General features: G+C 40.1%; 1 protein-coding gene across 5 annotated transcripts in view; it reads left to right on the forward strand.

Moving 5' to 3' along the window:
* The window catches only part of slc37a1 (solute carrier family 37 member 1), a 125,884-nt gene that overhangs the window by 82,637 nt on the left and 16,932 nt on the right, over positions 1-26,315 (forward strand). For 4 of the 5 annotated variants that reach the window (XM_084688154.1, XM_084688155.1, XM_084688157.1 and 1 more), the window contains 3 exons: positions 5,821-5,906; positions 6,008-6,056; positions 6,198-6,271. In XM_084688154.1, the coding sequence (XP_084544280.1) occupies positions 5,821-5,906; positions 6,008-6,056; positions 6,198-6,271 (209 nt within the window). Of the gene's footprint in view, positions 1-5,820; positions 5,907-6,007; positions 6,057-6,197; positions 6,276-26,315 lie in introns of all 5 variants that reach the window. The other variant, XR_014741553.1, reaches the window with a different exon arrangement.

Genomic DNA, 26,315 nt, shown 5'->3' on the forward strand with positions numbered 1-26,315 from the left:
ACAGGTACAGAGCACATACTAAACTTACGGCAGAGCATGTTCGCTTGTGCATACAGCTTCCGACGCTGCCTATAGATATCTTTGTCATCCGACAGGTCATTAGACATAATATGGCCCAAGTATGTAATTTCACTGCACACACTAAGTGCAGTGCCAGACAGATAGAAGTCAGGGAAGGTTGACTGTCTGTCTCCTCTGCTTCTGACAATCATGATCTTACTCTTTTTTGCGTTGTATTTTATGTCAAAATCATCACCATACTGTGTGCATACTCTCAGAAGCTGTTGTAGACCAGCACTATATGGGCTAAAGATGACCAGATCATCTGCGTACATAAGGTGGTTAATGAGTGAGTCCCCAATCCTACTGCCTGTACCAGATGCATTTAAAATCAAAGACAAGTCATTCATATACATATTAAAAAGAAAAGGAGACAAAATTCCGCCCTGGCGAACACCATTGGTAACATGGAAGGGATCAGATGTTACACTCCCCCATCTCACCCTCATTGCCTGATGCGAGTACCAATAGACCAAGATTCTAATTAAAAAACCAGGAACCCCACTTTTAGACAATTTTAAAAACAATTTCCCATGATTAACACGATCAAAAGCTCTAGAAGCATCAATAAAACACATGAACATTGTGGAATTTTGCCTATTATATTTATCTAAAATTTCCTTTAGTGCAAAAATACATAAATCAGTACCATGCTTTCTTTTAAAACCAAATTGGTGGTCAGTAGACAGGACATACCTCTCAAGTCTACTCAGTAGAACTGTCTCCAGCACTTTGGACATGACACTGGCCAAAGCTATTGGCCTGTAATTATCAGAGCTGTTTAGCTTCCCCACTTTATCTTTTATCACTGGTACTAGCACAACAGAGAGCATAGAATCTGGTAACACTCCATGAACAAAAAGGCCTGTGCAACATAGAGCCACCAGAGGGTATAGTTTCTTACTGTCATATATATATATATATATATATATATATATATATATAATTTATTTATTTTTATTTTTTTTTTTAACAACATTGCAATTGCCTGGCTTTGACGTGGGGGCGTAGAATTCGCATCAGTTGTGTGCTTGGCCATCAAGTGGTATTTCAGACTCGACATGCTGCGATGATAGCTCAGTTCACAACAACAAAACTAGTGCTGTCAGTTTAACGCGTTATTAACGGCGTTAACGCAAACCCAAATTAACGGCGTCAATTTTCTTATCGCGCGATTAACGCTCTTTTTGGCCTTGCAGACTTTGTAGTTTTTTTCACATGCTGTTGCAACAATTACCGACTTTAGAAAAACAACAACACCACACCGGATCTAGCTAGACCGGAAACAAAACAACAGGCGCGCCACAAACACAGCCGGCTAAAGAGAAACAAACACTTGTTTGGCTTGCGAGCCGGCTAAAGAGTAGTAGCAGAGCCCGTTTACGGATATTAGACATTCTCTTGTAGTAGGCTAACGTTACGTTTTGAGTGGATGGCGAGTGCGAGATGCCGAAATGGATGCCAATAAGATTCTGAATGGAGAGTTTACTTTTAAAAAGTTGCCAAATGGTTCCATTGACAAGACCAGTGATCTGTGTGTTTTGTCGTTGTAAACTGAGCTATCATCGCAGCACGTCCAGTCTGAAATACCACTTGATGGCCAAGCACACAGCTGATGCGAATTCTCCGCCCCCTCGTCAAAGCCAGGCGATTGCAATGTTGTTTTCAATAAAAAAAATATTGGCACGAAGCAATCCGAACCACTTTTCCATGTTGATAAGAGCATTACAATTTGAAAAAAAGAATGTGACAAAAAGAAATCAAGGGACATTGAGAATAGATTAAAATGTGCGATTAATTGTGATTAATCGCGAGTTAACTATGACATTAATGTGATTAATCGCGATTAAATATTTTAATCGTTTGACAGCACTAAACAAAACACAATTAATACAAGACACACTGGGGCAAATGTAGCCTCACAGGACAATTCCAGTGGTAAATAAAATTGTCTGGATCTAAGGGAACCAACACTTTGTTTGGTTCTAAGTAGGGCTGCAACAACGAATCAATACAAATTGATTATTAAGAGTTGGTGACAAATTGAATTATCGATTTGTTGTGTCGCGCGATTATTACACCACTCAATAAGTCGTGGAGATGTAGGCTATAGGAAAGACCGTCGGAGAGACGTTGTTGAGTAACGTTGTTCTAAAACACATGGAGGAGGCAGAGAAATCAGTACGACCTAAGTCATCCAAGGTGTGGAAGCATTTCACACTAAATAAATTGTGTGTTAATTGACCAAGGTGGAGTTAGTTTAATATTCGACATTCATCTCACATTCGGAAGACGCTACTGTGCAGCATCGCGTTAGGGACCGGGTGAAAAAAAAACCCATACCATTGTGAATCATTTAGACAACGTCTGGTATGCTTCAACAGCCTTTCCTTTTCAATTAATTTTCAAATAAAATGATAGAAAATCACTAATCTTTGAAAATAGCTTAATCCCTGCAAATCTTAACTTTTTTCAAAATGTTGTCAAAGAATCGTAAATATACACCAGATTATTCAAATAAAGTCTGGCCTACTTCTACAACCTTTCAATTTTCAAAAGTTTTTAACAAAACTCAAATACATTGCTCCTCTTGGAAAATAGCATTAAATCCACGCTAATCTTAAAGGGGCGATTGATTGCAAAACCGATTTTGCCTTGTCATAGTTGAATAACGACAGTTCAGTGGGTAAAATGAACATACAGTGAATATCAAAGTCCATTGACACCTCTTTCCTATGCAAATCTCAAAACGAAAAAATGTGGCTGTAAAACGCTAGCTTTTCAACAAAGCCACTGCCCTTTTTGGCTCTGGTCTGTATCTTTGTCACCCCAAAATGTACATCCAGACCAGCCCAAGGTAGCGTCTATCTCCGATACTAGTTTAGCTGCGCGCTGCTCTGTGTAGGCTACTTATAAGGAATTACAAAGAAGAACGTTTTGAATTATAACAAGGATATTGAAAATGGACCACGGTCGTAAATGCTGTGTTCCAGGCTGTACAGGGAAGGCCAACACTCACAGTCTTCCAAAGGAGCCAAACATTCGGAAGGCATGGCTGCTGTTGTCTGAGAAGATCCCGGCGAAGTTCGACACTCAATCATTCATTTGCTCTGAACATTTCACCCAAGACAGTTTTGATAACCTTGGACAATTTCAAGCAGGATTTGCTAGGAAGCTGAACCTGGAAAGAGGTGCTGTTCCGACCGTATGCCCATTGCAACCGCAAGCTGTAAGGACAGTATGATGTTGTGCTAACAGTTATTAGCAATGCTAACGTGTCCTATATATAGCATAGGTAGAATGCTAAATAAGTTTCTACACATATCAAATGACTCTAGCTAGACTAGCTGTTGTCGGCATTAGAAGGAAAGCTTCCGAAAAAATAGCCAGAAAACGAACAGCAGTCTGGCTAACGCCTGTCTAGATAATCTATTTGAAAGAACTGGAGAAAGGCAGGTGCTAGATACAAGATACGTTAGCATTGCTAGTTACTGTTACTAGTAACACCTAGACTGTAGTAGGCATGTAAACTAGTTTAGCTTGCTAACGCAAGAGCATAGGTAGAATGTGTGATAATTTAACCTAGTTTATTGGCAATGGGGCTAACGTTGTTTCATGTTCCTGACTGTGTTTCATTCAAATAAATAACATATGTCATGTAAATCTACAATTAACGATGCACGTTTGTACAGATCTTTGTCAGGTTATTTTTCAGCAAGATATCTAGAGCTAGCTAGCTAACTGAAGCCAAGTTGAATCACGATACGGTTTGGTTGCTAAGCCTAACGTTGTACCCACCCAAGTCAATCCAGTTTTCTTCAACAACAGAAGTTGGAAAAAAGTAATGTTATAATTTCAAATGATATGTAGTCAATCTGTTGAAAACAGTGTTGTGTAGACATAATATATTTATTTGCGCGTTTTATTTCAAGTCTCCACCTTCGGTGTTTCAGTGAGTGCTGCTGTTGGCGGTTTTGCGTTTTTGCTCCCCAGCTTCACTCGTTGAAAACCAACCAATCAGCGCGCAGCTTAAATAAATATTAATGAGCATACCATAACAGGAGAAAAGCTAGTGTTTTTTCCCGGGAACATTTCAGAGGATCTGTCAGGGGGCATGGAAGAGCACCCGGGCCATTTTCAACCCAACCAATGTTACATACCCTATTTGGAGACCTTAAGGAACAGTGTGAAATACCCCAAAAACCCAGTCAATCGCCCCTTTAATAACGTTTTCAAAATTGTGTGCCTGTTTGTGCACTGTCAGTTCTGTTTTTGAATAAAGGGTTGGAAATTAATGCTTTTTTGTTTTTTATCTGATTCATCGATTAATTAAAAAAAGAATCGACAGATTAATCAATTATTAAAATAATCGATAGTTGCAGCGCTAGTTCTATGAAAGCGAACTTTAATGCGATTTCTCTGTTACTGGACTAGATGTAGGCTATAGAATTTTTACTTTTTTGGGGGGTCCGTACAAAGAGATCCAAGACTAGTGGTGGAAATATATTAATTTTTTTAATCTAGATTAATCTCACTGTAATCTTGGCATTAATCTATATTAAAATGGCTCATTTGAATTCCGCCGAAGGCATTCAGAATATGACTAAAAGTAAGTTTTTAAGAATGGGTTTCTCAAGCCAGCTGGCGCATTAGACCAGGGGCTCATCTCCTGTTTCCAAAATGCATCACAAACTGCTTGAGAAAGCTGTTCTACTATGATAATTGGTGATTAAAATTAATTATGTTAAATAAAATGTACTTGTGTTTATTAACTGTTTATTAGATTAGTTAGCTTGGCTGATAGAACTGTGCTGACGGGTTTGCCTCGGTTGCACTCAAACATAGTAGTTTGACGATGTCTCTTCCCCTGTGCTGCATCAGTGCTTGGCCCGGCATCTTCTGTATTAGCTATGGGATGCTTTGCTTTTAGTTGGTATTTGAGACTGGAAGAACTCCTACAGTAAACAAATTCCGTTAGCACAAGGTGCAAACAACCTTAGTCTTGTCAAGGATTCCATTGGAAGCTTCTTAAAAATACATTTTCCTTGAAGCAAACCAGGCGGCTTCATAGCTGCATCCATGTTAGCACATCACGTTTGATGTGATAATTTCATACACAAGGCATACACACAGGTTCAATGACTTGTTCTTGCCCCCTACATTGCAAATCGGCTAGGTATACATCCATGCTAAAATATCAAGGTGAAAGTCATCATAGCTTGCGTAGTATAGACCCAGCTCCAAACCCAACTTTGAGAATAGATTAACGGTGATATTTGTTTTATTGCCTGATAAGAGTGTCACGTTAACGCAGCACGTTAACGCCGATGGCGGCCAACCACTATCAAAGACTCAAGAGAATCAAACTACAAGGGTGAACACGACAGTCATAAGCTCCACCAGCAATGACCAGTAGCCTAATTAGAAACTAGCTTAAAGTTTTTGCATTTTTTATTGATGTAAACACACAAGCCACAGTACAATTTATTGTTGAATGAGCAAACATTTGAGGGCAGGATAAACGGGAGAGCAAGCACGTGTCAGTAACAATGTCCCTGCCTGTGAACTCACGGGCCAATTTGACCCTTACGGCGCTATAAGTATGGGAAAATAGCTTGGCGCTTCTAGTGTTGAATACTATATTTGATTTGTGTAGTTATATACTATAATCTCAATACATAACACTTTCTTTAACTCCGCTAAAGTAGTGTCTTTCTTTTTTGTTTTCTTTTTTGGGGTACCACGGGTGTGTGTTCACAGGTGGAATCTTGGCTGGGGTTATCTCTGATAAGATGGGTAAGAGAGCCACCACCTGTGCAGTAATGTTATTCCTGGCTGCTCCCACAGTAAGTGACTCTATTCTCTTTCCATCTTGCACATCTCCCATTCCTCCTGAATGGTATACCCTATGGACTAAATGAATACTGCCACTTTGTGTTTACTTCAGCTTTACGGCTTCTCAATGATCAGTGAGTTCGGCCTGGGACCCACTATTGGTAATTCAATGTTTTTTTTTTTCTTTTCCTTCAGTTAATATAGTCATTCATGGTATGGATACCACACATTTTCAATTACTTAATTAAAAAGCTCCCTCAGTAAGTAAATCATGTCAACATAATAACATTTTCTTCTTCAAGGTATGCTAGTAGTGTGTGGAGGACTGGTGAATGGACCATATGCCCTTATCACAACTGCAGTTTCTGCTGACCTGGTATGTGAGTGTTTTTGCATACAAATGTAATTTTTTGTGAATTTTCTTGTTATGTTGCTTTCAGAGTGTAATTCATACTAATTATTGAGTTTTACTGAGTTATATAATGTTACTTGAACACGATAATGCAGTCTATGATAAATTAGCTCTTGCCTCCCTTTGTGTTTTCGGACGGTGTGTCCCAAGTCATGTTACTTCAAATTTTTCTTACAACAAAAACTAAGAAAACGGAGGAGAAAATAAATAATCTACCTTATTCAAAATGTTGCTACCACCAGCCATGTCAAGAATCACATTCCCCACTTTATTACACACAGTAGCCACAAGCACTTGATTGTATTGTCATACTTCCGCTGTCATTAGTCTACAGCGTGCCTCCCCTGGGGGGCGCCAAAGAGTTTTAGGGGAGGCGCGCCAAAGAGTTTCAGGGGAGGCGGCAAATATATATATTTAATTATTGAAAAAAATTAAAACATATATGCTTTCTGGAAAATAATAATTTGGTAGATGTATGGAATATACAGATTGTATGTCATTTAATCCCTCTCTCAGTCCGGACAGTATGTGAAGTATAATTTACACGAAATATCTTTAGCTAGCAGTGACAGCAACTTAGAAAATCGATGAAAATGTCTGAACCCATCAGAAAGTTCAGAAAATATGACTAGATATATATAAAGTTGGGATTTTCTTGGATAGGGCCATCCAATGTTCAAAAGCCACAATGTGTCGTCTGCAAAGAGGCTAACCCTAACTGAGGCATCATATCTTGTTGCATTACGTAGGCCTATTGCAAAGGCGGGTAAGCCCCACAGCATCGGTGAAACCGGCAGCGCTAGGGAGGTGCTAGCAGGTGCTTCAGCACCCCCAAGAAAGACCAAAGCACCCCGATAGCACCCCCCAAAATATTGCTTGTTTATTAATAGTTTTCAGGCCATCGGGAGAATCGGGAGAATTCACATGGAGATTCGGGAGAATTCACAGTGGCCCGCTCTGCCCTCTTATAAAATCGCCTGCTTTCTCTTAGTTTTTTTTCACACACCGAATGACACAAGTGCCTGTAGCCTACCAAGTGTTTGCCATGGAGACAATAAACCATCATTATTGTTGTGGAGGGAGTTAGCTAGATTAAGCTGATAAGAGAAGAATAAAATAGAAGGGGAAAAAGATGCCAAAAGGAACTGAAAAAGCCAGGTAAAAAAAAGAAAGATCTGTCACTTCATAAATCTAGGTTCCTGCAAGGGTGGGAAAAATATGTTTTCTCAAAAGCCCTTAAAATTTTAAGTAAACATTTGGGTTGTATTTTCCGGAAAATATAAGAATATGAGTCCAACTTAATGTCCATATTAGGCTTGGGTACATAAAGCTAAAAAAAACAATTTTGCACTGAAATTAATGCAAAAAAATTCGCTCGCTCACCTCACATCAAAACGTTGCCTAGGTCTTAGGTTCGGGTGCGCCCTTCTCATCGCCTCTGCTCCTGCACTCTGAAGTCCCCTGGTTGTCCCGGGGCAAGGTCCTCACCCACCTGTGTGACTTGCGTGAGGAAGTCCTCCTGTTTCTCGCCTAAATCAGCTCTCCGTTGGTGAAACACATGGAGGTCATGAACTGGGTGGCAAGGTTAGCCTATTCGTCTGATATCTTTGATAAGATAATGTGCTCAAAACTTCTCTGCAGGGAAAGGAGTGCCATGTATTTTTGGTACATGATAAAGTTTTTTTTTTTTTTTTTTTTTTTGGGGGGGGGGGGGCACCATCGTTACTTTCTTCAGCAATTAAATACATCTCTTGTTCTGGCTGTTTTGTGATATGCATGCCTAAAAAGAGCATACTATTTCTATACTAAAATAATATCTGCATTATAATTATTATGATGATGATTTTTCATTAGGCTTTTTGGTGCCCCCTCAGCACTCGGTGCCCTACGCGCAGCGTGGCGGGAGCGGTGGCACTGGGCATACCATAGAAAGAAGAAACCCTCTCTTTTTATTCTGGGGCTATTTCACAGGGTGCATCAGGGCGCATAGAAAAGCACCCGGGACATTTTCAGCCCAACCAATGTTACATACCCTATTCGGAGACCTTAAGCAACAGTGTGAAATACCCCCCAAAAATAATTCTATTACTTTGTTAAAATGGGGGAGGCCCCGGTGACTTGATTTTCTCTCAAGGGAGGCTCACTGTCTTACACTTTGAAAACCCCTGGTCTACAGTCTTTGTGAATTTTGACAAAATGGGCGACAAATCAAGAGGGCGTGCCGGGTGTGCCGGACACCTGTCACTTACTAGTTCCCACTCTGGTACAGTAGCATCCCCGGCTGTCATTGGTCAAACGTCAGTGCTTAATTAATTACAGTACATTACAGGTTACATTTTTTAGATCCATCTCATTCTAATTATTCATGTCTATGAAAATCTATTATGCATTGCACATTGAATCTTTTTTTTGTTACTGAAGCTGTAACCTTAATTACTGCCAAAACATTCTGAAGCCCTATACTCTTCAAATCAAATCAAATGTATTTGTATAGCCCTTTTTACACGCAAGCATGTCACAGAGGGTTTCACATACGCCCATAGAACTGCCCCTCAACTATACTCTTATACTAATAATTATCAATTGGAGTATTAATGGAAAAAAAAAGAAAAAAGCTACTTGACAATTTGAAGGTTATACTGTTAGACTGAAGAACAAAATAACAACATGAAATAATGAAGATAGTGTGGCTCATTAGCTAGTCAATTCCGATGATGCAAGGCGGTAAATAGTGTAAAAAATTGCTGACAAGTTTGCTGTTCGTTCGAAATACAAATGTAACTTCATGAATTTTGTTTTTTAAATGTGTCTGCTTAGAATGTAGTGTTTTGTTGCGTGGTAATTGTCATTGTTGTGCTGGTTTACCATTGTAACCATGAATTAAATGACTGTTACGTTTCACCAGTAGAGCTGGATTCGTAAAATGTTGATGCCTATGCAGTAAGTAGCTTCCTTCAGAATCTGCAGTGTGACTTTGTGAGGGCCCCCGTTCTCGCCATGTGACGCAAGATCTGATCTGAGGCGTCTGAGGGTCCCCTAAACATTTTAATTTATTAGCAAGTCATAGTGAAATTACATTTATTAAGTTTACTTCTTGAGGTACTTACATTAATTGAAAGTGCACTTGAAAGTATTGCAAAGTATACTTTGAGGCTCTTTAGGAAGTATACTTCATGAACTGAAAGTGTACTACACAGGCTACTTTACAGTATTCAAAAATAAACCTTGAAATACACTAAGTGTACTTTAAAGTGTACTAAATGACCTAAAAAGTGGTCCAATTCAGTTTACTTAGTACAAAAATAGTATATAAATAAGTACACTGCTAGTATACTTTAAGTAACATAATAATAGTAAACTTTTTATACCAAGTATACTTACAAAATAAACTTAAAATATACTTCTTTTTTGTAAGGGATGTCATTGTCCCCAAATAAAATCAAGATTTTTAAGAAGAAAATAATCTGCCATGTGTAGAGTTGCGGCTACTAGTGATGTGTCGTTCGTGAACGATTCGTTCATTTTGAATGAATCCTTACAAGTACTCGGGAGTAATGAGTCCTCTAAAAGAGTGATTTGTTTATTTTTTCGTGGCCATGCATCGAGACTGTTGCATAGGCTCCCCCAAGTAAACAGAAATTATTTGTTCATTTACAAGTCTTTGGATAATTTTTCATGTGACCTGCATAGGCTCTGTAGCTAGAGGAAACAAACGATTCGTTCATTTCCCGACTCGGTCTTTCTACGAGTCTTTGGATCCTTTTTTCACGTGACTCGCATTGTATTTTTTAGTAGAGGAAACAGTTTCCTCATTCCCTTTCGCGTGGCCGCTGTTTTAGTAGGACATGAATGATATTCACTCAAGTCATCATACTGACTGGTTTTGTTATTTTCACTTTACATTTACACTTACAGTTTACTGCCCCTCCCTCCCGCCACGGTTGCCTGTTTACATACTCCTCTGGCAATACTATTTGGTGTTTAAAATTGTCCCACCAGCTAGCTGTTCAGCCAGGTCTCCCCCAGAATCGCCGCTCTATGTTTGGTTTAAACCGTCTTCTCTGCCTTGTCCCCCTATCGTTCAGGCACACCGAGGACAACGCTTGCCTTCTGCGTAGGAGTAACGCGTATCTATTAAGTGATAGTACTTGTACCTAAAGTACACTAACTAAACTGGTAAATAAATTATAGAGATGGAGCAGCATATTTCTTTCACCTTCCATGTTCATCTTGACATTATAGCTATAGAGCAAAAGCTACCCCCAATGCCATGGGAACTGAACGTCATCGTATCTGAAAAGCTCCGTGGACCCCATCCACACTACGAAGCTCCGTTTTCAGTGTCCGAATACGCAGTATTAAGCCCCGTCCACACTAGCCCGGGTAAATACAAATATGCGTATTCAAATTGAAAACGATCTCCGTCTACACTAGCTTTTTCATATCGTTTTCCAAATGTTTGCCGTCCACACTAACACGGACCCATGACAATCATTGTCATGGTTACGCCATTTCTGCCCCTCCCTCCCGCCATGCTGCTCTGTTTACATGCCCGCGACACTTGTTTTGAGGTAAAAAAAACTGTCATGCAAAAAACAGTTACACTAACTTATAAATAAGTTATAGAGACAGAGCAGCATATTTCTTTCACTTTCCATCTTAACGTTATAACCTCTAGAGCGCAAGCTACCCCAGTGCCATGGCAACTGAGCGTCATCGTATCTGAAAAGCTCCGGGGACCCCATCCACACTACTACGCGTACCCGGCGTTTTCAAATGTCTCCGGCTAGGGGAGCGTTGTGCGCCACCCAGTGTCTTAAGAGCGAGCCTGTGCTCGTGTAACCGCACCAATGAACAGTGCATCCATACCCATGCTTTCTGTATCAATGGGTGCAACATCAGGTGCTGATTGGCAAACGGCTGCAAAATGTTTTTCTCATGCCGCATTTTCTACATTCCACATTGAATGTGGGACAGTTCCTTTGCTTGTGCATTTTGCCACATCTGTCGCATGTCTTCACCCGCTGTTCACTGGTCGGGCTTGCGCGCAATCTCGGATGTCTGGCGTTTCTTTATTGCAAGCACCTCTTGCTCTGTGCACTAGCCGCCATGACTTACAGTGCGTGTCCACTGCAGCGACGCGAATCGCTTGCCATCGCTTGCCTTCCCACAGTTCACCACGCTCGGGGGCGTTTCAAACAGATTAATGTAGAATGTAGTTCTCTAAAGTCACTGTTGTAGTTGTCATGGCCAAGTGTGCAGACTTGGGTTTACGTAGTTGCAACATCGATCAAAATACAACTTGTTTACAAAATATAAAACTGTTTAATACTGTAGACATACACGTTGACATATGTAAAAAAAACGTTTTACTCTATATTCCTCAATCTCTGCTAATCTGCCGATACGATGGGGAGTTTCAGCCCGGCTAGCTAACTAGTTAGGACAGAACGAAGTTACGTAATGTGACTAAACTGAATTTGAAAGTACAAGCACCCACAACTTCGGCAAACCTTGCGCCATGCATCGTTTTTTTGTATTAACATCTCTGTACGAATACAGATATGTATCGTACAGGACTGGGTAAGCAGCCACACAAACAATTAGTTTCTCCTCCAGTTTGAAACCTAGAAAGCTAGAAATGTTTACCATGGTTTCTACGTTACGAGAAACAAGAAAACACTCCGATTGGCCATCGCTAGCGAAAATCGCTCCTCATTAGCATAAAGTTGAGAAAATCTCAACTCGAATCGCTTGAATCGCGTCGCGTCGCTACCCACAATGCACCACGCAAGCGATTCGCCTGACTCCATAGAAAATGAATGGAAAACTTGTTGTCGCTCGCATCGCGTCGCTGCAGTGGACACGCACTGTTAGGCCTGAGCTTGTGTAACTTCCTTGGTGCGGCATATGTCGATGGCTTTGGTTAGAGATAAGTCTGAGATAGTTAAGTTTCTCCCTGAGACGAGCATCGAAACACTGAACACAATTTTGTCCCTGAGCATTAAATCCTCAGTCTCTTTGAACGCATGCTCTCCGTCTCAATTCCGTGACAAACTTGTCTATAGCAGTATGTTTATGACAATGATGTGCCCAGAATTGGTGCCTTTCAAAAACAGTGTTCTTACGTGGTGCACAGTCATCTTCAAAGGCTTTTAATTACCTCGTCCATTGTTTTGTTGTTGGCATCTTCATAGGTCATTTCCAGCGTGTTGTAGATCTCCAACGCATCCTCACCAATGCAGTGTAGCGACACGGCTATTTTCCGACCCTCTGCTTTATCATTAAAGGTGACATGACATGAAAACGTCATTTTATGAGGTTATTTAACATTAATATGAGTTCCCCTAGCCTGCCTTTGGTCCCCCAGTGGCTAGAATTTTCGATAAGTGTAAACCAAGTCCTGCGTGTTCTTCTCCGCCTTTGACAAAATGAAGGCTCAATTGCGCTGTTTGAAAATCTCCCCCTAGTGACGTAGATAGGGGGAAGGTTACCTCCCCTCTCTCTGCTTTGCCCGACCAGATCATCTGGCCCGCCCATGAGAAACTGAGCTACCACCGTGCAAGGGCGAGTGCGATATCGGTTTTTCCTGGAGAGGCATCATGGCGAGCAAACAAACAAAGCAGTTGCTCAGTGCTTGCATATACAAATGCAAGCACACATCTTTTTTTTTTTGTTCCTTCTTCCGAGCCTCTGCACAACCCGTATCTTAATTGTATTGTCGCTGGAAATGCGCCGACACAACTTCTCAAAGTGTTGTATGTCTGCGCCAAACATTTCCTCAACTTGAGCCAACTCAAAGCTGGCCTTGCTGAAATTAAATTCTGGATCATTACTAAATCTCTTTGGTCAAGCTACAAACCTTGGACAAGTAAGTTAACTAGCGCTATATCATTTTGTTGCTTTACTGTATATGGTTACCTAGCTTGCTACCCTTAGAATGTGGCTTTAACATTAGCTCTGCAGCTAACAGCTGAGTTACTGTTGCTAATGTAAAGATAAATGGCATCAAGTGTGTGTGTGAATACAAACGCTGTAACGCGAGTGTTGTACACTTCTTTGTTATTTGGATAACCGTTCTGCTGTTGGTGTTATGGCTCGCGATATCCGCCTTTCTCCACATTGAAATGACTGAGTTTGCACCTCTGCAAACCAGGGTGATCAGATGAGAATGGCTAAATTCGAGGCATCTTACAGCAACGGGGGCAACGAGCCATTGCGATACATCCTGTAAACATTAGCGTATGTTACCGCCCCTCTCTTCCTCATTAGCATTTAAAGCTAACACAGAAACAGCGCGTTCTGAGGAAAGCTGATTGTGGGACTACTTGTAGCTGGATTTCTGGAAAGAGACTTCAGATACAGTATTAGGGGACAACTAAGGCCTATATAAAAGCATCCAAAAACAGCATGTCATGTCACCTTTAAGTCCACTAGCCAAGAGAGAGGCGCAATCTTTGCTCCCATTTTTGCCAATTTTCTGCAAGGTTTCCCGTCAGGGGCAACGGTGACGGTGGAGTGAATGATTGCATCGTCAAAACAGTCTGTCCTCGTACTCACTGCAGCGTTAGCGCATGCTAGCAACGATGGTTGTAAACTAGCTGTCCAAGCAGGCTATCCACAGGCAATTCACCCTCACACCAGGCGAAAATGTTCAGCGGTTCACTACTTCTGACACCATGTTGTGTTCCGTGCCGCATTAAATGAATACACAATGGCTTACAGGCCAATCATTAGCTTTACCAGAGCCTGTTTAAGGAGAGCCTTGCCACTCCCTATTAAGCCCCATTGTACCGAATTTGGTTGCAGTCCCACCAGAGTTCCACTGGGAGTGATCGCGAGCAAGTGCATGTTGAATGGGAATCTATGGAGCTAAACGGCTAAATTTGTCTCTTTTGCCTGATTGTCGTTGAGAAATCTCCGATTTGATTGTAGTTTTTGCATGTTCAACATGGGTTATAGGTCGAAAGTTGAATGAACGAGTACTTATGTCCTTTTGATTTCTTACAGGGTGAGTCGTTGTTGCCTATAACACGCTAGCATTCTGCTAATGAATGCTGATTGGTTAGTGAAGGACTGATACGACCAGAGCTCTTGCTTGATGGCATCCGAAGCGTAATCAGAATGTCAGAGCATTAGCAACATTAGCAACAACATTAGCAAGCCAAAATTCTTTCTAGCATGTGTATTGACAGGAAGAGCCTAACCTGTCAGCTGTGTTGTCCATGCCCTGAGAGAAAAAAGTAAGTGACCAGAGCTTGCCGTAAAGTAGTAGCTCTGGTCGTACGATGTGCATGACGTCAATTACATTTTCAAAAGCTTTTTAGAACAGAAAGGCGACTTTACAAAAAATCTAACAGCCAGCAGTGTGTATTTTTTTTTGCCTTCCTTTTCGAATTCAGAATTCAAATTACTAGAAAAAAAAAAATATCCTAAGAAAAGTGGATTTTGAGGTGTATAGCTCCATAGACGTCCATTCATTCTGCACTCGCTCGTTAGCGCCCTCACATGGAACTTCAACCAGTTCAGAACCCGGAAGTTTCCCGAGAGTGGCAGTTCTCTCTATATTCGACATTCTCTGGCTTTACTAATAGAGTACAGTAGCAACTGATTACCACATGTATTAAAGCTACAACAGTGGGCTCAAACTTCCTAGTCCAACGTGATTGGCTGTCAGAACATAACGCCGCCCCATATACTGCAGTTTGTCTAAACTAGCTAGCAAGGTAAGACAGTCAGCCCTCCCAAAATACAGACTTTAACTAGCACTTGCTAATTAGACTAACTACTGTAGTTAACCAATGTAAGCTAGGTTGCCTACTGTAAATAGGTAATTAAAATTCAAAAACAGTTTATTGAATATTTGTACTTAGCCTACTTTTTTCTTTAACTTGGTATCTGCACTTAGCAGCGTCTAACTGGGCTGGCCTTCATTGACGAGAAGCTGAAGCTCCCTCAGCTTTTATGTACCGTCACGGTGCGTGTCCACTACAGCGGAGCGCACGGCGCGTCGGCTTCCAATTCATTTTCAATGAAACCGGGAGTTGAGGCTCCCACAATGCACTACGCGAGCGTCAACGCCCGGTTTAATTGAAAATGAATTGGAAGCCGACGCGCCACTGTAGTGGACACGCACCGTAATAAACTGCACTCTCTCCTGGCCCAGTGCAACCTCTTGTGGGGGGATGGGTGACAGGATCTGATTGTGGAGATACGTTACAGGATCTGAGTGTGGAGATGCGCGGATTTCTATGACGAAATGTTTCAATCGTAGACTGTGGTTTCTATAGACTAAAATGTGTTTTAAATTTAATTTGGGTTGATTTGTCCGACAGTGAAGTTGAAATCCCGTTTTCCATTTATGAAAAAAAAAATATATACATATCTGGATGACGGACAATATGCGAATAGCGGTGGGGGGCCAGCAATTTTCTCACGGTGCCCCCCCCCCCTCCCCCCTTATGGTGCTACTGGTCTTACCCATAGATAAATGACTCAAAAATAAATGGCGCTGCGCGTGGATAGAAGAAGGTAGAAACGGCAAGCCTTTTGGCAGTTGGTACAAGAAACTGAGAGAGCCTGGTGCTTATTTTTGCTCGAGGAAGCTACTAAATGCCAGCAGCAGTAAGAAAGTGCTTGCTCGTCATGTCATAGAGCCGCTGCCCGTGCACTCAAACTTAGGCCTCCCACAACGTTATATATAATGGAGCAGGATATCGTAGTAGGGTATGGGACAACATGTCTTAAATATATTTTATATTCCAGAACAAGGTTAATTTTGTGGATGTTTATATAGTTTTATAGTATAGTTTGTGAGTGAATAAAACTCCCTCACAATTTAAGTTGTGTTCCATCTGAACTTGTTATATGGACATTATCATCCAGTTAGGCCAAAGTTTTTAAGTACCCTTTTAATGTTTTTTTTTTTTTATCATTTATTGGCGTAAAATTTTAACTGATTGAATAATTTTCTATTCGATTAATCATATGAAATAATCTGATTAATCGCGATTAAATATTTAAAGCGCTTGACAGCCCTAAACAAATACAAACGTAAACATAAACAGAACGGTACATGCAAGCGCTGTATGGTGAATTAGGCCTACAATTATGACAACTGGCTCAACCATTGTGCATTAATGACTTGCGATGTTTGTGGTGGTAAGACAATTTAACAGAGAACCAATATAGTACATTTATATTATATAATACATTATAATACATAATACATCAACATAACATAAGCAATTGATCATGTAAGAATCAGCAGACAAATGAAGGCTACATAATCATTTGCATGAATGTACCAGAGCATTGGCAATTTGTTTAAAATAATAACATTTCAGAGATGACAGAGAATTTCAATTGTGATCTGACAAATATAGGTACACAAACTACTGAAAAGAGCTGTCATCACCACCTGCATCACGGGCACTGCACTATCTCTCTTTAATTCCAGAAAAAATGTGTATGTGTGCCACAAATGTGCCACAAATGTTATCACAGGCACTGTGCACTATCTATAGTTCAAGTCATCTGTATTTTGTGTTTCACCGACTGCTTCACGGGCACTGTGCAGTAGTAAATTTGCTTTGTCACAGACCATGAACACCAAATGTCTTTCAGTCCATGACCTCACATCACAGCATGGGCGGATCTACAGGCGGGCAAGGGGGTGCAGCTGCCCCCCCCACTCTAGAGTCAGCCAAAAGTCAAATCGCTACCTCGGGATTTGTAAGCACCTTGCCCTTTGATTAGTTTTGATTTTAGTAAAGACAAGAACAGCTTAATATGAAATATTGTTTGTATCCATTAACGTTTACTGATGGTTGCTGTTTCATCGACATTACGCTACAACACTCAATACAGTGCCAGTTGGGAGATAAATAATTTGTATATGATTAGCTAAGCAGTAGGCCTATATATAATTCATATATAGGGAATCCCACGTACCATTTACGCATGCCACCCTGCCAAGACCTCTTGCCACCCCTCACCCCATGTAAAATGTTCTAGATCCGCCACTGCATCACAGTAAAGCAGATTCAACTTCAAACTCTAAGATCTGTGGAATTACGAATGACAAAAAGTTCAGAGATATAATCAGAAGCCAGATTGTGTAGGCTTTACGGCTTTTCTTTCTGCAGTCATCTGTACCCTTTGAAGTCTTGATGATGACATTTGGAAGAATTCCCACTTTCTGGTCTCAAAAACAGTTACAGGGATCAAATCTATCTGATGTTACAATAGAGGCCCTCCGTATCAGTGTCACATTATTAGCATTCTTCTACTAACAACTATCAACATTTTTTGTACACCCACCACAACATCTTGCATTATGTCGCATCTTGCCGCAATGCTAGAACCCTCCAATTAAACTGGAGAGGGTACTATTTCTGGGGAAATTGTTAGGTGTGCTTGCAATCTCTGTTGCAGATAGGTCCGTTTTTTACAGAAATATTACTGCTGTTATTTCTGTATATTTTATCCAAAAATGCATACTTATTATTTTTTAAGATTGCATAGATTTAAAAGCATAAGTGTGTTGCTGCTCATTTAAAATTCATAATACTAGGAGTAACATGTAGAATGAAACAGTAGTCTTCTAATTTCCCGTGCAAGAAGGAATGGTGATCGGCCATATAGCAACCTAGTTGAAAAGCTGCATCAAAACGAAGTAATTTGGCAATCCTGTGTTTAAATCGTCCAAACTTCTATGACTTAAACGTTCCTTAAGTTTTTCCCTTCTAGTGATACAAGCATTAAGCCTACAGCCTATATGGCATTCATTCATTATGTAGGGGGGTATACATGCTTAAGATTAGAAATATTTAATCTATAATAAAGTTTTAGTTAACGGGACACCACCTCAGGATTTGTTTAAATAGACTGAGGAAACATTATTGGGTGTGCTCACACCTTTGGCGAGCACAACCATTGTTCTCTCACATACAGTGCACTCCACAATTATTGGCACCCTTGTGTAAGATTACCAACCGTCTCTGGAGGAGGGGATTCCTCTCTGAATTGCTCCTCCCAAGGTTTCTTCCATTTTTTCTCCCGTTGGGAGTTTTTCCTTGTCTTCCTTGAGGGTTTAGGTTGGTTGAGGGGCAGTTCTATGGGCGTATGTGAAGCCCTCTGTGACATGCTTCCGTGTAAAAAGGGCTATACAAATAAATTTGATTTGATTTGATTTTGATTTAAGATGTGGTCGTGGACTTCTAAAAATTCAACAACAAAAAAAAGAGAAAAATCCAATCTTTCTTTTAATACATTACTGGTGGTAAAAAAAAATCACGCATTCAGAAATAAAACAAAACTTGAAATCTGTGCCACAATTATTGCCACCCCTGATGTTAATACTTTGTACAACCCCCTTTTGCCAACAAGACAGCACTTAATCTCCTCCTATAACATTTCACAAGATTGGAGAACACAGAGAGAAGGATCTTTGACCATTCTTCTTTGCACAATCTTTCTAGATCATCCAGTGTCCTGGGTCCTCTTTTATGCACTCTCTTTAGCTCGCCTCACAGGGTTTGATTGGGTTGAGGTCTGGCGACTGAGATGGCCATGGGAGGACCTTGAGGGTGTGACTGCTGAACCATTTTTGTGTAGATTTTGCCACATGTTTTGGATCATTATCCTGCTGAAAGACCCAATGACGACCCATCTTCAGCTTTCTTGCAGAGGCCATCAGGTTTTCATTTAAAATGTCTTGGTATTTCAAAGCGTCCATAATGCCATGCACCCTAACAAGGTTTGCAGGGCCTTTGGAAGATAAACAGGCCCACAGCATCACAGATCCTCCACCATACTTCACGGTGTGCATGAGGTGCTTTCCGCATACTCATCTTTTCTTTTACGCCAGACCCACTTAGAGTGTTTGTTGCCAAAAAGCTCAATCTTGGTCTCATCTGACCAAAGCACACGATCCCAGTTGAAGTCCCTGTGCCGCTTAGCAAACTCCAGACGTTTACGTTTGTGAGTGTTTGTTAGAAAAAGCTTTTTCCTTGAATGCTTCCCAAACAGCTTGTTGGCATGTAGAGAGCGTCTGATGGTTGTTTTGGAGACTTTGTGACCCAAAGATGCCACTCTTTGATGCAATTCTGTGACGGTGAGCTTAGGACTTTTTTTTTTTCTTCTCTTACCATCCTCCTTACTGTGCGTTGTGGCAAGATAAACTTGGGACCTCTTCCACCCTTGTTTGTCACTGTTCCAGTTGTTTTAAACTTCTTAATGATTACTCTGACTGTAGATACGGGCAAGTTAAGGCAAGTGGCTATTTTCTTGTAGCCATTGCCTGACTTATGAAGGTTGACACACATCTGCCTTACTTGAATGGTGTGTTCTCTTGTCTTTGCCATGTTGACAAATGGGTAAGAGAATTAGGCCTCTGTGTCACATCATATTTATACCCCAGGGAAACAGGAAGTCATTAATTACTAATTAAAGGTTCCTTGATACCTTGACCAACTTTAGCAACAACAGAAAAATATATATATAAAAATAAAAAAAATCAATTACATTATTCAGACGAATTGTTAGGGGTGACAATAATTGTGGAACACATGATTTCAAGTTTAGTTTTTTTCTAAATGTGTGATTTTTTTTTAACCACCAAATAATGTACTTAAATGAAAGGTTGGATTTTTCTCTTTTTTTGCATTTGGGTTCTATGTTATAAAAAAAAAAGAGAATCTTTTAGTCCACGACCACATCTTAAACAGGGGTACCAATAATTGTGAAGGGCGCTGTATGTATATATATTTTTTTTTTTCGCCCCCTAAGGATCCGTCAATATTTGGACTACATAGACAACGTCGGTGTCAAAAGTTTTGTCCTGTTAGCGATTGAGTTGCTTGTATTTTTATTTACGTTCCATTGCACGGTTTAGGCTGAAAGTACGTTTCTGTGGCAAAAAGTGCCTTGTGTCAAAAAGGGAACTCATTGCTAGCCTACATCACAACATCAGCACACGTTAGCAATGACGCATGGATACAACATGCATTCATAGATATGCTGTTGCACAGTGAGTATTGTGCCGTGGTGTACTAGCAGCACATGTACATTTAAGCAAATCAAGACTTGCATGTACAGTAAGTAATGTCACATAAAATTTTCAGTTAGCAGATGGTACTGTTTGAATTGCGATTCCATCTGAAATACTGCCGGTGACAACGTTGTTACGATAGCTTGTTTCAAAGGGGGTTCAGCTTGTTTCAAAAGGGGGTTCTTAATGAATTATGCAATATGAGTAGGCTAAATGCATGAAAATATCATCAGAAGCCAAAAACTTAAAGGGGTGATTGACTGTGTTTTTGGGGTATTTCACACCGTTTCTTAAGGTCTCTGAATAGGGTATGTAACATTGGTTGAGCTGAAAATGGCCCGGGTGCTGTTCTATGAGCCCTAACGCATCCTGTGAAATAGCGCCAGAATGAAATGCTAGGTTTTCTCCTTTTATGGTATGCTCATGAATATATAGATGAGCTGCGCGCTGATTGGTTAGTTTACAACGAGTGAAGCTGCAGAGACAAAAAGACGCAACATGGCCAACAGCACTCACTGAAACATTGAAGGTGGAGACTTGAAATAAAACGTACAACTAAATCTATTGTGTCTACACAACACTGTTTTCAACAGATTGACTAGATTTCATTTGAAATGATAATGTTAGTTGTTTCCACTTCTGTCGTGAAGCAAACAGGATCAACTTAGGTGGGTAACGGTAGCATTACAGCTTAGCAAACAACCTATCATGATTCAGTTAGCTCTAGCTATCATGCTGGAAAATAGATCTGGACAAACAAGCATCTTTAATTGTAGATTTACACGGGTTACTTATTTGAATGAAACAATCAGGAACATGAAATAACGTTAGCCCCATTGCCAGTAAACTAAATCATCACACATTCTACCAATACAGGCAGGATACGTTAGCATTGCTAATAACTGTTAGTGACAACATCATACTACAGCTTGCAGTTTTGATGAACAGAACCTCTTTTCAGCAACAGCTTCATAGTAAATCCTGCTTTACATTGTCCCAGGTTTTCAAAACTGTCCTCTGTGAAATGGTTTGAGCAAATGTGTAATTGAGGGTCAAACTGCACAGGGATCTTCTCATAGACAAACATCCCAGCCCGTCGAGTGTTCGGTTCCTTGGGAAGACTCTGAAAAGTGTCAGCATTCCCTGTACAGGCTGGAACACTGCATTTACGACCATAGTCCATTTTCAATATCCTTGAAAAACGTTCTTCTTTGTAATTCCGTGGAAGCGCACAGAGATAATAAAAAATATAGCTGCAAGCAGCGATGCGGGTTCCTCTGCAGAATGGCAAAATAATTTAAAAATGTACATTGTAGAAGATGTAGAGTTGTACAACAAGAGAGCAAAACTACTTCATATTTGGCCAATAACAATAGGCTGATGAGGATTTGAACTCATGAGCATTAGGTTACAAGTCAGTCTCTCTATCCTCTTTGCTACACACCAACTGTTGAGATTGTAGAAATTAAAAGGGGAGACTATTAGCTTTGGGACAAAGCTTAAGAAACGGTTGAAATTTAAAGGTAAAATTGCATGAAATTGTGCATGGTACATCAGAATCATGTCCCCTTGAAGCCAATAAGGTTTGAAAAACAGTAAAAATTATATTTGATTTATTGACACAAAGATATTGAGGCAAGCAATGGATGGGCCAAGCAGCATTTGATATGTAAATTCAGTAGCTTTGCAGCAAAGCAAAACTTTTAATAAAAAACATTCGCTTTTTAAAAATTGTATTATACTTTTCAGCAACGCGTTGGCGCTACCCTGAAACTTTCCATTACGTTCACGGCGTTGCGCAAAAGACTTATACCAAGTTTTGTAACGATGAGCCGATGCGTTTGGTAAATATGTCATTTTGAGACTAAATTTGCTGGCTAGATGTAGCAGTGTTATCGTTATCTTTATGATTATACTGCTAGACAGCTACTGGGGCGTACCAGGCTTTGCTAAACAGATAATCCAGTATCACAACATCCTTGACAAGCAGCGATGCGGGTTCCTCCGCAAAATGGCAAAATATTATACAAATTTACATTGTAGAAGGTCAAGAGTTGGACAACAAGAGAGCAAAACTACTTCATGTTGGGCCAACTACAATAGGCTGAATGGGGATTTTAACTCATAAGCATAAGGTTACAAGGCAGCCTCTCTATCCTCTCTGCTACAAACCAACTGTTGAGAATGTATGAGTAGAAAAGGCAGAATATTAGCTTTGGTCAGGTTTGGAACAAAGGTTGAGAAACGGTTGACATTTCAAAGTGGAATTGCATGAAATTGCGCATGGTATTTCATAATGATGTCATCCTGTTTAACTAAACAGATATTCAAATTTAAGACAGGCTAAAAGACTGCAGCTGGATTCAAACCTATAACCTTATACTTTGCATGTCACTGTCCCAGTCCATTGAGCTGTTAAAGCAGTCCATTGTTACTGTATAAAAAGGTAAGCTGTTTCTTCTGTGGTAAGAGTTGTTAGATTCAGCCAAAGTTTAAACTACTCAGATTCAATTATTTTTACATACCAATTGACATTTACATAAATTTCAGCCATTTTGTATTGCATTTCTTATTCCATGTCACCCTATGTAAAGACATGTATTCTACACATCTGTAACACATTTGAAATTGATTTGATCTATGGTTCATGAGGAAGAAGGGTTCTGAAGGTTATACAAAATTTGGAGAGAATAAGAATAAACAAGTTCAATTTAAGACTTTTTAAAACCTTTTAATACCACCCAAATGAAATTAAATACCAAACTTATGATGGAAATACAAATGAAAAGTGGAAATATACAGTAATCTTTCCAAGTAAACACTGATCACTGATCTGTTCAATTTGAACAATATGGTAAAATGACAATAATCGGTTGAGTTTAAGAACATTGACTAAATGTGTGTAATGCGAAAGGATGACACAAAAATGTAATTGCTGTTCTAAATTATATTTATTATTACACTATGGTGGAAATGGTGGAGCAGAAACTAGCAATTCCCTGAATCCCATGGGAACAAAGGCAAATGTGTGAGATATACTGATGTGGAGCACAAATCATCCAAGAAGCAGTAATTCTCTTGAGTGTTTTTTATTCAGATGAATGATCATTGGATTCAGGTCAAAAGTGTATCACTTGAACTTGTTTCATCACTTAACCTTTAGAGGAGTGAGTTCTAAATATTACCGATGCTGCCACCAGAGTGAGTAATTTTTTCAAAACAAAAGCTAGCTAGCTTTAGTTAGCTTCCGTTACCTAGCAACCTAGCATAATACTCGTAGCAATGCTACTACCTGCTAGTGTTACTTGTTAGCCTCCCAATTGTAAATTTTGAAGCCATACTATAGCGTTTGTCATATAGTTTTTGTCTATCGGAAAATAGTCGGTTGAAATGTTCAGAATCACATATGTGTGACGGTACTCTGTGGGGCCCGCTTTCGAACGATCACATATACGTGACGCTACTAATTAATGGGTTAATACACTCAAATTCAGGAGCTTGGCATGCTGGGACATGGAAACGATTAAACATTTAATGGTGTACATTGGCATGTACACCAAGTTTCAGAAGAATTGAAGCAATGGGGGAAATGCCATCACTTTAAAAATCGGACTTTAGGGCTTGGCCTGTGGCGCCCCCTACAGTCGGATGTGTCCCATATTTGGTGTGGGGAAAAAATACATTAGAAAATGTATGACCAGGGACTTTTTGAGATTTTGGGGTGCAAGAAGAAAAAATAAATAAGAAGAAGAATAAGAAGAATACTAACAAAAGCAATAGGTTTCCTCCTACCGGAAGAACCCTAATAACAATAGGTTTCCACCGGACGGAGGAATCCTAAATATAGCTGCTATTATCAATTTAGGGGCCAAGAGGCACAAAAGATGGAAATCAAGTAGCTAAAGAATAAAAGCAAAACTAATTAAAAAAAAATTGATTTATTAAAATTGCAGTAAACTTTTTGTATACCCCGAAACATTTTGATCAAATCAAATCAAATTTATTTGTATAGCCCTTTTTACACGCAAGCATGTCACAGAGGGCTTCACATACGCCCATAGAACTGCCCCTCAACCAACCTAAACCCTCAAGGAAGACAAGGAAAAACTCCCAACGGGAGAAAAAATGGAAGAAACCTTGGGAGGAGCAATTCAGAGAGGAATCCCCTCCTCCAGAGACGGTTGGCAAGAGAGAGGAGCAGAACACAAGCTAAACATAGTCATACAGTGTCAATGACACTGAAACACCAAAAATCCATTGTTCGGCTTTATAGACGTTGGATGGGACCTGGAAACTCGCTGTTGGCGGTCATGGAGGCTGGTTTCCGGTTGACGACCTGGTCCAGCGTTGGTAGACCGACGACCAGGCAGGTCCTGACAGCTCAGACCCCCCACACCACAAGGGATGTGGGGGGGGGACAGAGAGGAGAACAGGGATTAGAGAATGCCAGGAGCAGCTAACAGTTTCAGTCGTAATAGAATGAGATCCCCACCGGTCAAGTGTGGACTAGTGCAGCAATTTAACAAAGCTAAGAGGGTATTTTATGCAGCCCCACACACCAAGACAGCGACAGCCCCCCTTGGTTGGAACATGAAATCTGTTCCAGGGGAAACAACTCTAAAATAAGTTATATTTATACGAAATAAGGATGAAAACAACCAGCCCCCCGTTGTCTCCAACTAGTAAACTATAACAATTAAAATATACAGCAACGGAACTATTACAGTAACAATATACAATAACAGGTTTACTTTATTTGTAACATTTAAATGGGCAGTGTGAACATAAGCTAAAATTACAATTTAAAAGTTACATGTGATACACACATAGGCAAACGCACACCCCAGGTTTACATAGAAAGTACACACATTTAACAATCATAGGATTGACTAAACAGGAACGTTTTTAACCTAGTTTTAAATGTCGAAACAGTATCAGCCTCCCTAATTGAGACAGGTAATTTGTTCCAGAGAAGAGGTGCTCTATATGAGAACGCCCTACCTCCAGCAGTTTTTTTCTTAATTTTGGGTATTACCAGATAGCCGGCATCTTGAGATCTTAGAGTCCTTGCGGGGCAATAGGGTGCAAGGAGACCGGAGAGGTACAGTGGTGCCAATCCACGTAGAGATTTGTAAGTTAGTAGTAAAACTTTGAAATCAGCTCTGGCTTGGATAGGGAGCCAGTGTAAAGAGATAAGAGTAGATGTTATATGATCAAACTTTCTTGTTTTTGTCAATAGTCTAGCAGCAGCATTTTGTACCCGCTGTAAATTTTTCAAGTAGGTAATTGGGAGGCCAGAGAACAACACATTGCAGTAGTCCAATCGGGACGTAACAAAAGCATGTATTAGTTTTTCAGCATCATCCTTTGAGAGGAATTTTCGTATTTTGGCAATATTACGTAGATGGAAAAATGCAGTTCTGGTGATTTGTTTAATATGGTACTCAAACGAAAGGTCTGGGTCCAATGTGACTCCTAAATTTTTTACCAACTGGCTTTGAGATACTTTGACACCATCTAAGTTTAAGGTCAGATTGGATAAATTATTTCTGTATTTTTTAGGGCCGAAAATTTGAACCTCGGTTTTATCCGAATTAAGAAGAAGGAAATTTGCTGTCATCCAAGTTCTCAACCCGGAAACACATTTTTCCATAGCATGTGGAAATTCTCCAGGCTTTATGGACATGTATAGCTGAGTATCATCTGCATAACAGTGAAAATTTACCCCAGAGCTTCTAATTATGTTTCCTAAAGGCAACATATAGAGTGAAAATAACAGAGGGCCTAGAACTGAACCCTGTGGTACTCCGTATTTTACAGTAGTGCTCCTGGATGAGCAACCATCATAGTGGACATATTGTGATCTATCAGATAGATACGATCTAAACCACTGAAGTGAAGTACCAGAGATCCCAACATAGTTCTCCATACGCTCCAGGAGAATCTCATGATCCA

The sequence above is a fragment of the Hypomesus nipponensis genome, chromosome 23 (assembly GCF_054491055.1).
Source record: "Hypomesus nipponensis isolate SF chromosome 23, ASM5449105v1, whole genome shotgun sequence".
Lineage (NCBI taxonomy): Eukaryota > Metazoa > Chordata > Actinopteri > Osmeriformes > Osmeridae > Hypomesus > Hypomesus nipponensis.